The sequence below is a fragment of the Hypanus sabinus genome, chromosome 17 (assembly GCF_030144855.1).
Source record: "Hypanus sabinus isolate sHypSab1 chromosome 17, sHypSab1.hap1, whole genome shotgun sequence".
Classification (NCBI taxonomy): domain Eukaryota; kingdom Metazoa; phylum Chordata; class Chondrichthyes; order Myliobatiformes; family Dasyatidae; genus Hypanus; species Hypanus sabinus.
The window spans coordinates 25,944,510-25,962,172 of record NC_082722.1 but is presented as its reverse complement, the minus strand read 5'-3'; the positions used below and the strand labels follow the sequence as shown (position 1 = coordinate 25,962,172).

Genomic DNA, 17,663 nt, shown 5'->3' with positions numbered 1-17,663 from the left:
AAAGTCACTTCACTCTTTAAGAAAGGAGGAAGGCAGGAGAAAGGAAATCATAGACCAGTTAGCCTGACCTCAGTGGTTGGGAAGATGTTAAGAGTCAATTGTTAAGGACGATGTGATGGAGTACCTGGTGACACAGGACAAAGTCAGTATGGTTTCCTTAAGGAAAAATCCTGCCTGGTGAACCTGCTGGAATTCTTTGAGATTACATGTAGGATAGATAAAGGGGATAAAGTGGATATTGTGTATTTGAACTTTCAGAAGGCCTTTGACAAAATGCCACACATGAGACTGTTTATCAAGTTAAGAACCCGTGGTATTACAGGAAAGTTACTAACATGGTTAGAACATTGGCTGTTTGGAAGAAGGCAGTGAGTGGGAATAAAAGGATCCATGTCTGGTTGGTTGCTAGTGACCAGTAGTGTTCCGCAGGGGTCGGTGTTGGGACCACTTCTTTTTATGCTGTATATAAATGATTTAGATGATGAAATAGATTGCTCTGTTATCAAGTTTGAAGATGATATGAAAATTGGTGGGGGGGCAGGTAGTGTTGAGGAAACAGGGTATGATGCAAAAGGGCTTAGACAGATTAACAGAATGGGCAAGAAAGTAGCAAATAAATTATAATGCTGGAAAATGTATGGTCATGCACTTTGGTAGTAGAAATAAATATGTGGACTATTTTCTAAATGCGGAGAAAGTCCAAAAATCTGAGATGCAAAGGGACTTGGGAGGCCTTGTACAGAACACTCTCAAGGTTAACTTGCAGGTTGAGTCGGTAATGAGGAAGGCAAATGCAATGTTAGCATTCATTTCATAAGGTCTAGATACAAGAGCAGGGATGTTATGCTGAGGCTTTATAAGGCACTAGTGAGGTCTCACCTTGAGTATTGTGTACAGTTTTGAGTTCCTCATCTTAGAAGAGATGTGCTGACTTTGGAGAGGGTCCAGAGGAGGTTCACAAGGATGATTCCAGGAACGAAAGGGCTATCATACGAGGAACATTTGATGTTTCTGGGTCTGTACTCATTGGAATTTAGAAGGATGAGGAGAGATCTCATTGAAACCTTTCGAAAGTTGGAAGGCCTGGACAGAGTAGATGTGGAAAGGATGTTTCCTCATGGTGGGAGAGTTTAGGACAAGAGGGCATAAACTCAGTATAGAGGGGTATCCATTCAAAATAATGAAACAGAGACATTTCTTTAGCCAGAGGGTGGTGAATTTGTGGAATTTTGTTGCCACGTACAGCTGTGGAGGCCATGTCATTGGGTGTATTTAAGGCAGAGATTGATAGATTCTTGATTGCAGAACCTATCAAAGGTTATGGGGAGAAGGCTGGGGAATGGGGTTGAGGAGCAGACAAAAAAAGGATCAGCCATGATTGAATGATGGAGTAAATTCCATGGGCCAAATGGCCTAATTCTGCTCCTATATCTTACAGTCTTATGGTCTAACTATTATTGGCAGAATTTCTGATGGTGACAAGAAGGCATTCATGAACAAGATACATCAACTAGTTGAGTGGCGTCACAGCAACAACCTTGCACTCAATTTCAGTAAGACTAAAGAGCTGAAAGGGTAAGACGAGGGAACACACACCAGTCCTCATAGAGGGATCTCAAGTGGAAAGAGTGAGTAATTTCAAGTTCCTGGGTTCAATCATGGCCCAATATATTGATGAAGTTACAAAGGAGGTGAATATTCATTTTCAGTTTGAGAATTGGCATGTAACCAAACACACTCACAAATTTCTACAGAGGTACCACAGAGAGCACTCTAACTGGCTGCATCAACGTCTGGTATTCACTGCACAAGATCGAAATAAGCTGCAGAAAAAAAACTTTTTGGGCTTCCAGTTGGGTATATGTATTGATTATAACCTATGTTTCGATAACGAACTCCACCATCTTCATCAGGGATAATACCCAACATGTCAAGTCAGGTGGTATTTATACCCCAAAATCTGTCCCTCCTGATTGGTTAGACCTCATCCAATCATGTTTCTGCTCTCTTGCCTTGTTTGCAATCAAATTCCAGTTTTAACTTAGGGCAAAATCTTTGTCTTTAATTATTTTCGTCCAATATTATTTCAGTGGCTTCCTTTACCAGACAGTCCCAAAAGCCACAGTAATTTTGTACCATCAGTATCAATCTTATGGCCATTGTGAATGCAATGTTCTGCAACTGCTGATTCCTCCAGGTAATCCAAACAGATACCCCTCCTGTGCTCCTTGAAGCAGGTTTCCACTGTGTATTCCCCCAGCTGATATTCACTGCTCTGCATTCATAGGGAATCCTGTAAATGCCAGCCTACCTGAGTCCCTGGTCATCTTTGACCCACATAAGCTGTGATTTGAGCTTCCTTATGGGTTTGTGGATAATACTAATCCAGTATTTCTGGTAATCCTTCCAAAAACACGGCTTTGTAAAGGGCAGGTCATTCCTTACGAGCACAATTAAATTTTTTGAGGATATGACTAAACACATTGATGAAGGAAGAGCAGTTGATGTAGTGTATATGGATTTCAGCAAGGCATTGGATAAGGTACCCCATGCAAGGCTTATTGAGAAAGTAAGCAGGGATGGGATCCAAGGGGACATTGCTTTGTGGATCCAAAACTGGCTTGCCCACAGAAGGCAAAGAATGGTTGTAGATGGGTCATATTTTGCATGGAGGCCGGTCACCAGTGCCTCAGGGATCTGTTCTGGGACCCTTACTCTTCGTGATTTTTATAAATGATCTGGCTGAGCAAGTGGAGGGATGGGTTAGTAAGTTTGCTGATGACACAAAGCTTGGAGGCGTTGTGGATAGTGTGGAGGGCTGTCAGAGCTTACAGCAGGACATTGATAGAATGCAAAACTGGGCTGAGAAGTGGCAGATGGAATTCAATCCAGATAAGTGTGAGGTGGTTCATTTTGGTAGGTCAAATATGATGGCAGAATATAGTATTAATGGTAAGACTCTTGGCAGTGTAGGGGATCAGAGGGATCTTGGGGTCCGTCCATAGGACGCTCAAAGCAGCTGCGCAGGTTGACTCTGGGGTTATTGGCCTTCATCAATCGTGGAATTGAATTTAGGAGCCGAGAGGTAATGTTACAGCTATATAGGACCCTGGTCAGACTCCACTTTGAGTACTGTGCTCAGTTCTGGTCGCCTCACTGCAGGAAGGATATGAAAGCCATAGAAAGGGTACAGAGAAGACTTAACAAGGATGTTGCCTGGATTGGGGCGCATGCCTTATGAAAATAGGTTGAGTGAGCTCAGCCTTTTCTCCTTGGAGCGAAGGAGGATGAGAGGTGACCTGATAGAGGTGTACAAGACAATGAGAGACACTGATCGTGTGGATAGTCAGAGGCTTTTTCGCAGAGCTGAAATGGTTGCCACAAGAGGACACAGGTTTAAGGTGCTGGGGAGTAGGTACAGTGGAGATGTTATTGGAGTATAAAAGTTACATTGTTTGCTGTGTAATCAAAACTATGTAGTCAGCTTTGAACTTGCTATTTGCTATGCATGTATCCAATTTAGTAGGAGAATAAAATCTTAAGAATGTAGAAGACAATGGTGTGTTAACGAGAGGTAGCTAAGAGATGTAGATTAGAACATGATTAAGTCAATAGGTAAAAACAATAGTGGCGGATGTACTTGTGATACGCAACTTCAGACCGATTGGATATGCTAATGCAACTAAACTGGGAGATTGCTATAAAAAAATGCTATGTACAAGGATCGGTGGGCAATCAGCGACTAGCTCAATGACTATCTTAGCTTTGATTTGCAAATTAAGGTTTCACCCTTCTTGAAGAATCTTCTGCGTCTCCTGGTTGTTTGTGGGGCACGAAGAACCACGACAATGTCAGGGGTAGGTTTTTTACTCAGAGAGTGATGAGTGCATGGAATGAGCTGCCAGCAACGGTGGTGGAGACAGATATGATAGGGTCTTTTAAGAGGCTTTTAGATAGATACGTGGAGCTTAGTAAAATAGAGGGCTATAGGTAAGCCTAGTAGTTTCTAAGGTAGGGACGTGTTCAGCCCAACTTTGAGCTGTAGGTTTTCTATGTTTCTAAACTGTGGAAATATAGGGGAGACAGGTGGTTAGTGACAGGCTGGCTTTTCTTTTCTTTTCTTTTTCAATCTTTTTATTGAATTTCATATATAAAAAAAACATAACATAATAATGAATAGGTTATAAGTGCACTAGACTTGAAATTAAATTAATAATAAGATAACAATATCCTATTAAAATATCAACAAAAAAAGCACATTAATCAATCAAGCCTATAATAATTATACATGAAAAAAAGTAAGAATAATCGTCAAAAGAAAAAAAAATTAAAAATACAAGAAAAAAATATATATTGAAAAAAAAAGCACTAAACTAAACTAACATGGGCAATAATAACAGTTTATATGTATATGATAGTGTCAAAAACTCTGGAACTCCATACCAGAACAAGAATAAACAGAGAGAAGGGTCTGGAAGAGGCCAGATTAATTCATATGAAAATGTCGAATGAACTGTCCCCAAGTTTCTTCAAATTTAATTGATGAGTCAAAAATAGTGCTTCTAATTTTTTCTAAGCTCAGATAAGAAATAGTTTGAGAGAACCACTGAAACGTGGTAGGAGGATTTACTTCTTTCCAATTTTGTAATATAGACCTTCTGGCCATTAATGTTACAAAGGAAATCATTCGTCTAATTGAAGGGGAAAACTGATTACCATCCTCATTTGGTATACCAAAAATTGCAGTAATAAAATGAGGTTGTAAATCAATATTCCAAATTGAGGAAATGGTAGCAAATATGTCCTTCCAATAGTCCTGGCTTTTCTGTCAGCCCTTCACCTTGTAGCCATTCTGTAGGTACATCATATGTAATTGTCTTATTTCCTCTGGGAGGCTCTCCAGGTCCGAAATAGTTTAATCATTGTTAACCAAAATAGAAAGAAACACTCTACATTGGGAGGCATGATGGTGGCTGTTATTGTTGAGATACAAGTCCGTGCGAGTGAGTTTCCAACAGACGCCATGTCTGAGGCTACCATTCGTTTCCCTTTGTATTAGAATGCCCAGGAATGGGAGGCAACCATTCTTTTCCATTTCCATCGTAAATTAAAAATTTTGATGTATACCATTCCGATGGTTGTGAAACTGTTGAAGTGTCCAGAGTCCATGATACCACACTACAAAGGTGTCATCAATGTATTATTCGTCATATTCACTGGCATAGCACTAAATCCTTTTTTTTCAGGCTGCAGAAAGATATAAACTCAGTAAGCTCCATCATGGGCACTAGCTTCCCCAGAACCCATTACATCTTCAAGGAACAATGCCTCAAAAAGGCAGCATTCATCATTAAGGACCCTCCATCACCCAGGATATGCCTCTTCTCATTGCTACCTTTGGGAAGAAGATACAGAGCCTGAAGGCACATATACAACGATTCAGAAGCAGTGAACCCATGAACACTACTTCACTATTTTTGCACTACTTATTTAATTCAACTTCATATATACAGTATATGTATACTTCTTATTGCAATTCCTGTAATGCCATAGGATTTTATCTTGTTAAGGAGACTCATGTATGGCGTTTTATCAAACGGCTTCTGAAAACCCAAGTAAATGACCTTCACTACCTCTCCTTTGCCCATCCTGCTTGTTATTTCCATGAAGAACTCTAACAGATTTGGCAGGCAAGATTTTACTTTTTACAGAAACCATGCTGATTTTGATTTATTTTATTATTAGTCTCAAGTACCCCAAAACCTCATTCTTAATAATTGACTCCAACACTTTCCCAACCACTGAGGTTAGTCTAACTGGCCTATAATTTCCTTTCTTTTGCCTTCCTCCTTTCTTAAAAGAGTGGAGTGACATTTGCAATCTTCCAGTCCTCCGGGACCATGCCAGAATCAAGTGATTCTTTAAAGATCATGACCAATGCAACCATTATCTCTTCAGCAACTTCTCTCAGGACTCTGGGATGTAGTCCATCTGGTCCAGGTGACTTACCCACCTTAAGATCTTTGACAACAAATTTCACGACATATACCAGTGATATTAAACCTGATTCTACATTTCTTCTTCCTCAATTTATCGAATGTTTTACACCTCCATTTTAAATACTGATAATGATCTTTATATCGTATTAATATCAAAAATTGAAGTATTTCAATAACTTAATATTATAAACATTGCTTCTATTCTTCAGTGAAAATAAGCTGTTGCCATTTACAACTCTTCCGAATTCATCATTTCTAACTTGTCTCACCACTAATTCTTTGCAGTTATTCAGATAGTCACCTTTTGACAAACCTTCCCTTTTGTTCCATTTCTGTGCTGGAATTAACACTCTCCATTTCAAGTGATCCCGTAAAGTTAACTTTCATAAAATGAAATCTACCATGTATTTCTTGCATGTATATCCTAATTTCACTCATTACAGACTGTACTTAACCATCTGTAGAAAGCATTTTAAAATATTAAAACAGTTAAAAAAAAGATCTATACCTACCGTTGAAATAAATTGACGATTTGAGAATCGAGGTTTATCTTCCTTTGCAGAAGGAGTAAAAGAACTCCGCTTAGATTCCAGGAAGGAATAGGAGGTAGATGTATCAGAAGGAGATCCTGTTTCTTCAGACAGATTTTCAGGAAGAAGACTGGAGACACAACCACTATCAGATCCACTTGAGCCACTACCAGATATGCAGTGGAAAGATGACTCTGAGCTTTCAGTTGCTTAATTAGAATCAGAAGAAAATTAATTAAAATCAAAATCAAAAATTTATACAGCAATTGGCAAGATGTTTTTAAACCCCTTCAGAACATGGATGTCATTTGACAAATTATTTTGACAACTTATTTTACTGTTCCTTTAAGTTAGGAATCCAGTAATTTCATTCTAAAGGCACAGCAATACCTTACTGGATCTTTCTGGCTCCTTGCATTCATTCATTTAGCCATGCTCATATTTACTTTCAACAATTTTTTTGCCAAGTAGTATTCATACACAGATATAATAATGCAGACATTTTATATTTCTGCCCAGTATCTATAGATAATTTGCTGAAATTTTACTTTAGTTAATAGTTACCCTGTTGGGGTACATCAATATCAAAAGATTACAGAATGAATAAACTCAGTTTTCAAACATGATCAGAATCAGGTTTATTACCACTGACATATGTCATAAAATTTGTTGTTTTGTGGTAGTATAGTGCAACTGCAAGACAACAGATTTATTTATTGTGATTTAGTTACTTTTTGGGATACAACACAGAATAGGTCTCTCTTCCACTTCCAGCCCGAGTTATGTTGCAGCAACCTTTGATTTAACCCAAACCTAATCACAGGACAATTTACAATGACCAATTAACCTACCAACTAGTGCATCTTTGGACTGAGAGAGGAAACCAGAGGACCCAGAAGAAACCATGGGATGTTGGAAGGAAAGAAACTGTTCCTAAAATTTTAAACATCAGGATGTAGGCTCATGTACTCTTGGCAGATGGTAGGAGGGAATATCCTGGCTGGAGAGGATACTGCTTTCTTGAGGCATTACCTTTTGGAGATGTCCTTGATGGTCAAGAGACTAGTGCTCATGATAGAACTGGTTGAGTTTACAACCAGCTTTTTCCAATACTTGGTGCATTGATGCCTCCATACCAAATGGTGATGCAACCAGTCAGCATGCTCCCAGTCATCTGTATAAATTTGCTAGAGTCTTTGATGACATATCACAGATCCCTGAAAGTTGCCTCACAGGAAGATAGGGTAGCTAAGAAAGCTTATAGAGTGTTAGTTTTCATAAGTCGAGGGATACAGTTTAAGAGTCATGGGGTAATGATGAAACTCTATAAAACTCTGGTTAGGCCACACTTGGAGTTATGTGTCCAGTTCTGGTCGCCTCACTATAGGAAGGATGTGGAAGCATTGGAAAGGGTACAGAGGAGATTTACCAGCATGCTGCCTGGTTTAGAGAGTATGGATTATGATCAGAGATTAAGGGAGCTAGGGCTTTACTCTTTGGAGATAAGGAAGATGAGAGGAGACATGATAGAGGTGTACAAGATATTAAGAGGATTAGACAGTGGACAGCCAGCGCCTCTTCCCCAGGGCACCACTGCTCAGTACAAGAGGACATGGCTTTAAGGTAAGGAGAGGGAAGTTCAAGGGGGATATTAGGGGAAGGTTTTTTACTCAGAGAGTGGTTGGTGTGTGGAATGCACTGCCTGAGTCAGTGGTGGAGGCAGATACACTAGCAAAATTTAAGAGACTACTAGACAGGTATATGGAGGAATTTAAGGTGGAGGGTTATATGGGAGGCAGCGTTGAAGGGTTGGCGCAACATTGTGGGCTGAAGGGCCTGTACTGTGCTATATTGTTCTATGTTCTATCACCTACTGGGTATAAGATAGGAAAGTATCCCACAGAACTTTATAAAGACAAGGAAAAAGAGAAGTACACAATACAGGTTGAGTACCCCTTATCCTAAATGCTTGGGACCAGAAGAGCTTCGGATTTTTCAGATTTTGGAATATATAATAAGATAGCTTGGGATCACCATAATTTCCAACTCTAAATTTTTGTGCTACCTTTAAATAGAATTAGAAAAAGGCTGATCATCCCATCATGTCCATTTGTCTGCCTACCAGAACAACTCTCCTGTTCCAACCACCAGCTAGTTTATCCTTATAACTTAAATATTAATTTTTTATGTTTTACTACTTGTCATATTATAAGCTTCACAGCCACAAATATCAGTATGAACATTATAGGAACTATTCAACAGCAACAGCCACATCATCTGCATTTTGCGCATCTCTCTTTTCCAGCAGAAGCTAACACAACAGAAAATAGTAACAAACCAAAGGACACAGACAGTCTTGATGCCCACAATGTAGTGTAGAAGGTTGTTGTAGTTTACAATGGGGTACTGATGGGATGCACAGATGGACTGAGAAGAGACAAGTAAGAGCTCAATCTGAAAAAGCACGAAGTGATAAACTTTATTAACTGAACTGTAAAGCAGAGTACAACGTTAATGGCAAAATTTTTAGCAGTGTGGAGGAAAAGAAGTATCTTTGGTTCCCGTTCATAGATCCCTCAAAGTTGCTGCATAAGTTAATAGGGTGCTTAAATGTATAGTGTGCTGGCCTTCATTAGTTGAGAAATTAATTTCAAGAGCCATGAGGTAATGCTGCAATTCTATAAACTCTGGTTAGACCATATTGGAGTACTGGTTTTGGTTCTGCTTGCCTCATTAAAGAATGAATGTGGAAGCTTTAGAGGGTGCAGAGGAGATTTACCAAGATGCTGCTTGTATTAGAGAGCATGCCTAATGATAATATGTTTAGTGAGCTAGGGTTTATCTCTCTAGGAAAAAGGATAAGGATAAGAAGGAAGAAGGAAAAAGGACTGATAGAGGTGTGTCAGTTGATAAGGCCTAGATAGAGGGGTATTCCAACTCCTTTTTCCCAGGATGAAAAATGGCTAATGTGAGACAGCATCATGTTAAGCTGATTGAAGTAAAGTATTAGAGGGGTAGCAGAGGAATTCATTGTGAATTTCAGAAAGGGGAATTCAAGGGAACACACAGCAGTCCTCGTCAGAGGAAAGGGTGAGCAGTTTCAAGTTCCTGGGTGTAACATCTCTGAAGATCTATCCTGGACTCAGCATACTGATGCAATAATAAAGAAGGCACAACATCGTTGTGCATGGAACATGCTGCCAGTGGTGGTGGTTGATGCAGATGCAGATATATTATGTCCCAAATCCAATGAAGGTCTTAAAAAATAATGGAACAAAGAAGTTTAAATTCTACTTCAACTATTTAATTTACTACTTTCCCACCAACAAGATATTTTACCTAGCAGCTTCAAAACTCACTGGCTCCCCTCCAGAAATGTATCTCATTCAACATTATTTCAAAGTCCCCCTTTTGGCAACTTCCCTCCGCTCTGCTGCAACCACAACATATGTTAGTGAACAGCTAAAAGGAGGCAGTGCAGCAGCAACGGTCATAAATTGGGTGTGTTCTAATCAGGACCTACAAAGGTCACAGCTTAATGTTTCTGGGTTGATTAAAAACATTTACACTTATGCAATCATTTGCAATCATTATTACAGCTCTTCTTTGAAGAGACAAAACTAGGCACAAAACACAGCATTGTACAATGCTGTAGGAAACTAAAGAAAATGTCAAATACAGTTTCATGCGTATGGTTGCTGCTTTAACTATAGCTTTACTATTAGTAATAACCATATAACAATTACAGTATGGAAATAATGAATTCTAAATATCCAAAACAACAGGAATGTCCCTCTGAAGTCAAATAATTTAAAATTAAATTGAAAAAAACAAAGTTCAGTTTGGGAACATGTAATTATGTCAAATAATAGGTTTGCACTGTTAATGATTTAATCTGTAAATTAACCAGAATCCAAAACGACAATCAGACATTGCATGCAATTTGAGAACAACATGAAGGCAGATAATTCATGCACCCAAGTAACTGATATTCATGAATAAATTTAAAACTGACAGCAGGAGGGAAAAAGGCAATTGTGTTTAATTTATTTTTAAAAAATCCTTAAATCTTAAGTGACTTCTACTTAAATCACACAAATTATACACTTTATGCATTTACTCATTTACAAAAAAATTCATCATGACAAAAGAATCATAAAAGGACAAGGAACACACTTCAAAGATGGAAACAAGGTCTCTTTGAAAAATGTAACATTGAGACTGATGCAGGGAAATTGTTGGCCCATCAGGCCTCAAAAGAGAGAAGGTAATGAACACTTTGAGCACATGGGCAAATAGCAGGTGTGTAATACCACAAATCCACTTTCCCAGCAAGTGCCAGGTGCCCCACCTCCATTAGAATCTGCAAGTATTGCATGGAATATTCAGCTATCTTGAAATGTATAAGAACTGGAATATAAATAAAATGTTCTTGACTAAGAGATGATACTGAAGAAAGAGCTCAAGAAGCAAAGACACACAAGTGAGGGCTTCCAACTTATTAGGGATGAAACACTTACTTATGGAAGGCTGGCTGCTTGTCTCATGCTCCAGTTCATCATCCTCATGGTAAATGTTGATATCAAATGGTCGTTCACTGGTTATTACATTGCTCACCCCTGACAGCAATGCCTGATTGGTGTACATATGTAGGTTAAGAGGTCCCAAAAATGAAGATGAGGATGGGCCACCAGCTGAAGGACTGCTTTTACTTGAAATACTCTGTCGTCTTCTAAATGGATTTGTGTGATCAAATAATGACACTGCAATTGAAGCCCTGGTTCGTGCTCCTGTAAGAAATGTATTTTTCTCAAGAATTTTCTAATGGAATATGAATAATTACCATTACAATAACAATTGTTCAAATAATATTTTAATGGCTTTTGAAAACATTTGAAAATTTCAGTGAAATGCAGGTCCTCCCAGCCTGTATGTATGAACATGCATTTGGGAGGCTGGCAGTATGGATTTGCCAGCTGCTGCAGGAATGCAACTATCCTCTCCTGTGGGAACTCAGCCTACAGCCACATTGCTAACTTGTGAATTGTCTGAGTAATGAACAGAACATAGAGTCAGTGTGTTATACATCATGGAAAATATGTTCATTGAGCTGACTCATCCATGCTGAATAAAATATCCATCCACACTAGTCTCTTTGGTCCAAATCCCTTGCAACCTCTCACAGAAGCAAAACTCAGTCGTAATCTAGGGAGGACTTGTACACTTTCTTTTGAACAAGAAGTAAGCAGATAAATGCATTAGTAATACTTAAGGTGTAAAACAAATGCAGGAGAGATTTCAGGATTAACCAAATATACTACCTTGCATTTATTTCTTTGTCTGAATAATTGGAAATCAGTTTCTTATTGTCCTATGTACTGAGAAACAATGAAATGCTTTGTTGTGTATGCCATCCATATAGATCATTCCAAATTACATACACATTGAGATAGTACAAAGAGAAAGGCAATAGCAGAATGCAAAATATGGTGTTAAGAGTTACAATTAAGAAAATGCAGTGAAGGGAGATTATAAATTAGGTACAAAGGCCATGATGAGGTAGATTGACAGATCGAGTTCATCTCAATTATCATATAACAGCAGGGTAGAAGCTGTCCATAAGCCCAGTGTGATGCATTTTCAAGCATTTTTACCTTCTGCCCAATGGAAGGGTGGGGAAGAGAAATTTTGGATTACGCTGGCTGCTTTCCCAAAGGAACAGGAAATGTAGATAGAATTGATGAGAGGAAGGCTGATTTTCATGTTAGACTGAGCTGTGTTGACAACTCTTCACTATTTCTAAAGGTTTGCAACACTGAACGTGATGCATTCAGATAGGATTCTTTCTAGGATGTATCTATAAAAAATGGTGTGGGTCAATGGGGATATGCCATATTTCCTAAGGAAGTAGAGGCACTGGTGTGCTCTCTTAGCCATATAGTCAATGTGGTTGGACCAGGACAAGCTATCAGCAATACTTACTAATGAACAGAAGCTATCAACTATCTGCTCCTCACCACCAATGGTGTATACTCTGCCATGATCATGAAGTCAATAACCAGCTCTTGTTTTTTTTTGACACTGGGGGAAAGGTTGTGGTCTTGACATCATGTCACTTACTCTCATTGTGCCTTGAGATCTAGCCCACTTTGGTGAAGTTACGGCAGAATCAGGCCACGAAGAAGAGAATGTATAGGGAGTAAAGTAAGGAGCTGAGGACGCAGCCTCAAGGGACAACAATATTAAGGATAATTATGGCAGAGGTGTTGCTACCTATCCTTAATGACAGCTGATTATTGGTCAGGAAGTCAAAGAGCCAGTTGCAAGGGAGGTGCTGAGTCCTAAGTCTAGGAGTTTAGTCCATTACAAAACATCATAATAGACCAACAAAACATATTTCTCATTCACTACAACATATAATTCAGATTGACATGAATTTAATCGAATATCATTTTCAGGCTGTGATATTTCAAGATCATGTAGTTACATCACTAAAGATATTTAGAGAACCTACCTCTGCCTTTTATAATATGATCAATGGCTCGATCACTGATCGCAGCTTCACTTGGTTTAATGTCCAAGAATGGCTTGTTACCAATTCCCATTGACACCATTTCCTGTATTCGAACCTCTGAAACAGATGTTTATTATGTAATATTGAATAGGGAACAAAACACCAAACTAAGATGCAGAAGTTTGAATCCCTTCTAAAATTAAACAAATTATTCTAGGAACACATTGTAAGCCTGATTCGTGTCATGAATTCACTTTTTCTTGACTGAGATGAATTTCAAAGCCAACATAATATTTAACTTTATAGTAATTCAACTTCTAGGAGATTTGCTTCATTTAAAAATTACTTAGAGACTCTGTGTTAGAAATCTGGTGTGCCATTTTTTCGCAAAATCTTTTAAAGCATAAGTAACTCTGATATTGGCCTTAGTCTTCATCCAACAGAAGATGGCACTGCATGAGAAAAGCCCAAAAGGAAATGATTGGAATAAGCATACAAAGAATTCAGTTGGAAGCCGAGAGACAGATTTGTTATCTCAGATTTCAACCCCCCCCCCCCCCCCCGATCTTGTGAATTGGTTGGGATCATGTCAAAGGTAGGAAAGAAAGGGAGATTGCATTAGAAGTAACAACCTGAACCTGAACTGCATTCATGATAAATGTATCAATGAGTTATTTACCACTTACTTTCCCATCGCCAATGTCAAGGGTTGGCTTTGCTTTGGGGCAAAGTTTCCAAATCTTCTCTTAATTACACACCTGTTGCTCCACTGACCAGTTGCCTGTATACCTCCACCAACGTAAATTTACAATTTGATAAATGGAAAACCATTCTCTTCTCCTTTCCCTGAAAATCCACTAATCTCCACTTCCCTCTCTGACCTAGACAGGCTAGGTACTGACAAATCCATTAATGCACAAAACTCTTGTCTACCCTACTAAATACCCTGTACTTCCACTGAAACATACAAAGCACCATTTGTTTTAGGCAAAAGAGAAATTACAGTGTGTACCTAAGGAAGCATTAATCCCCCTATCTTTACATGCACCTTACTCAATACAATAGTGGGCAGCTTATTTGCAAATGAAGAGTATCTATATATCTAATCTGGCATTTCAGGGTTTTTGAATTATGTTCCATGTTTGTCTTTGTTGACCTCTGACTTCTACCTTGATAAGTTCCAACATATCCCATACACTCCCCATGCCTACTCTAGCACTTATTAAGAACAGTCAATCCTGCATTTCAAATCCTCTTTCTACTTTGTTCCAAATGCCTTAATTCTCTGAATATTCAAAAAAAAATCCTCTGATCTCAGCTGTAAATATACTCAACAACTCTGCAGCTCTCAGGGTTGAGATTTTTGAAGGTTCACAACTCAAAGAGCACAGAATCTTATTATTTTTGCCCTACTTCTTTTCCTATGACTGAATTCCCTAGTGATAGATTGTCTAGTCTGAAGAAACAGCTGTTAATCCATCAATCCTTCTCAAAATCTTTTATTTTTCATTGGAATAACATCTCAATCTAATTCTAGTAAATACTGGGTCAACTTTACTCAATCTGTCTTCATTAGACACTATCATTGTCATGAATCAATGCTGCACAGGCTCTTACAGAAAATATATGTTTTTTAGGTATAGAATCCAATGTGCGCATGGAGCCCCTCTATAAACTTAACAATATTCCTTAATTGCAACAAAGGCCAGTGTACCAACTTGGTTTGCAAACTACTTGCTGTATCTGTATATTTGTGTTGCATGTATTAATAATAATAATAATACAAATAAGATATTTATAAAGCACTTTTCATGCAGACAATATAGTTCAAAGTGCTTTACAATGGGATAAAGAGCAAACATAAAAATAAAATAAAAAACAAAAATAAATATGAAAATAAAAGACAAAATATGTGAGTTAAAAGCAAGATTAAATAAATTGGCTTTGAGCTGGTGTTTAAGTGTCAACTGAGTCAGCATTCCTTATTGTTTTAGGTATTGAATTACACAGTTTAGGAGTGTAGTTTAAAGAAGTTAACCTGCCAATACATTTTGAGAGAGATTGCTTAAATTTAGGAGACTGGTAAAAGAAGACCTGAGAACTCAAGCTGGATTATAAAAGAAAAATTATTCTGTGATATACTCCAGACCTAGACCATAAAAAGCTTTAAAAACAAGAGAACTTTAAAACCAATTGTAAAAGATACAGGAAGCCAATGCAGAGAAGCTAGGATTGGAGTGATAGATTCCCTTATCTTGGTTTTAGTTAAAAGTGCAGCAGTGGGATGCTGAATGAGCTGAGGTTTGTCAATAGGTTGGTTTGGAAGACCAGTAAAAAATTCTTTCCAGTAATCTGGTCTATTCGGTATAAAAGTGTAAATTAGTTTTTCAGCATCATTAGGGTTCCTAACCCTAACCTTTAATAAGACCATAAGATACAGGTGCAGAATTAAGCCATCTGAACCACTGAGTCGGCTCCGCCATTTCATGATGGCTTATCTGTTTCACTCTCAGCCCCAATCTCCTGCCTTCTCCCCATATTTTCAAAGGGTACAGTTGTCAGAGGCCTCTACACTTGAGCGATCCCTTTTTCTTGATGGGGGTGTGGGGTGGTGGTGGAGAGTTTACTGGTTCTGGAGTTGGGTGTGCTGGAATAAGCGCCACTGCAGATAGTAACATTGAAACAGCAAGCTGTTGGTCTTCCCTCTCATTGTGGGGGGGGGGGCAGGAAGAGAAGGAGATAGTGGAGGGGAGAGAGAGAGTGAGGGGAAGAGGGGCAGAGAGGAAGAGGGGGAGGGAGAGGGAGAGAGAGAGGGGAGAGAGAGAGAGAAGAAAGAGAAGAAAAAGAGAACAAAGACACTGTGGTATTACAAAGTGCTTGGTTATGAACCGTAGTTTTTGATGGAGCTAGATCATGGTCTCTTTAGAGGCTTTGCTACTGTGGGAGGGCTAATGCTTCCCACTGGAACAAGTGGGGCGAGGGGAGCTTTGGGGTTCTAATGCTTTTCCAAAATTCATTCTTTGGGGATTTTCTTCTGTTTTATGGGTATCTGCAAAGAGTAAGAATTTCAGATTGTATATTGAATACATTCTCTGATATTAAATGGAAACATTAGTATCCCCTTTGATATCATTGGCTACCTTACCTTCATACTCCATTTTTTCCCTCTTTTATGACTTTTTAGCTGTCTTCTGTTGGTATCTACAAGCTTCCCAATCATCTAACTTCCCACTATTTTTGTTCCATTATATGCCCTCTCTTTGGTTTTTATTTCTCGTCAGCCACAGGTGCGTCATCCTGGCTTGAAAATACTTCTTCTTTGTTGGAGTGTATCCATCCTACACCTTCCAAATTGCTCTAAAAAACTCCAGCCATTGCTGCTCTGTTGTATTCCCTACTCATGTTTCCTTCCAATCAATTTTGGCTAGTTCTTTTCTCATGCCTCAGTAATTCCCTTTACTCTACTGTAATATGATACATTTGATTTTAGCTTCTCCTTCTCAAACTGCAAGGTGAATTCTATCATATTATGATCACTGACCCCTAAGGGTTCCTTTACCTTAAGCTCTGTAATGAAATTCCAGTTCATTGCACAACACCCAATCCAGAATAGCTGAGTCCTAGTGGGCTCTACCATGATATGTTCTAAAAAGATAATTCGTAGGCACTCTACAAATTCCCTCTCTTGGGATCCACACCTACCTGATTTTCCCAATCTACCTGCATATTGAAACCCCAATGACTATTAAAACATTGCCCCTTTGACAAACATTTTCTATCTCCCGTTGTAACTTGTAGACCACATCTTTGCTACTGTTCAGAAGTCTTACATATCTCCTGTAAGGGTCTTTTTACCCTTGCAGTTTCTTAGCTCCACCCAGAACAATCTTATGTCACCTCTTTCTAATGATTTGATTTCATTTTTTACCATTAGAGCCACCCCACTCCTTCTGCCTACCTACCTGTCCTTTGGAAGCAATGTGTATCCTTGGATGTTAAGCTCCCAGTTATAATCTTCTTTCTGTCATGATTCAGTGATGCCCAAAATGTTATACATGCCAATGTGTAACTGTGCTACAAATTCAGCTGTCTCATTCTATATATGCGTGCATTCAAATACAACACCTTCAGTCCTATATTCATCACCCTTTTTGATTTTGTCCCCCTTTTACATTGCAACTCCCGTTGATGATTATTTTGCCTTATCATCACTCTCTCTTTGTTAGCAATCTCAGTACACACTGCCTGTTTGTAAACTAACATCCTCAGCCCTATCACTCCAGTTCCTATCCCTCTGCCAAATGAGTTTAAACCCGCCTGAATAGCTCTAGAATCCTGCCTGCAAGGATATTGCTCTCCCTCAGTATCAGTGTAACCCATCCCTTTTGTACAGCTAGTAACTTCCCCAGAAGAGATCCCAATGATCCTGAAATCAAATCTTGTCCCCTGCACCAGTTCCTCCACCACACATTCTTCTGCCAAATCATCCTACTTCAGTGAGAGTAAGAGTATGGTACCCTGGAGGTCTTGCTATTCAGCTTTCTACCCAGCTCCCTAAAGTTTCTCTTCAGGGCCCCCTCACCTTTTCTACCCATGTCATTGGTGCCAATATGTACCAAT

General features: G+C 38.9%; 1 protein-coding gene across 1 annotated transcript in view; it reads right to left on the bottom strand.

Annotated features, from left to right (window-relative positions):
* Positions 1-17,663, bottom strand: part of plekhg4 (pleckstrin homology domain containing, family G (with RhoGef domain) member 4) — a 176,607-nt gene that overhangs the window by 11,776 nt on the left and 147,168 nt on the right. Inside the window, exons 20-22 of the mRNA XM_059992425.1 lie at positions 13,044-13,160; positions 11,050-11,319; positions 6,512-6,738 (exon numbers count right to left, since the gene is read on the bottom strand). Of these exons, the coding sequence (XP_059848408.1) occupies positions 6,512-6,738; positions 11,050-11,319; positions 13,044-13,160 (614 nt within the window). The remainder of the gene's footprint in view (positions 1-6,511; positions 6,739-11,049; positions 11,320-13,043; positions 13,161-17,663) is intronic.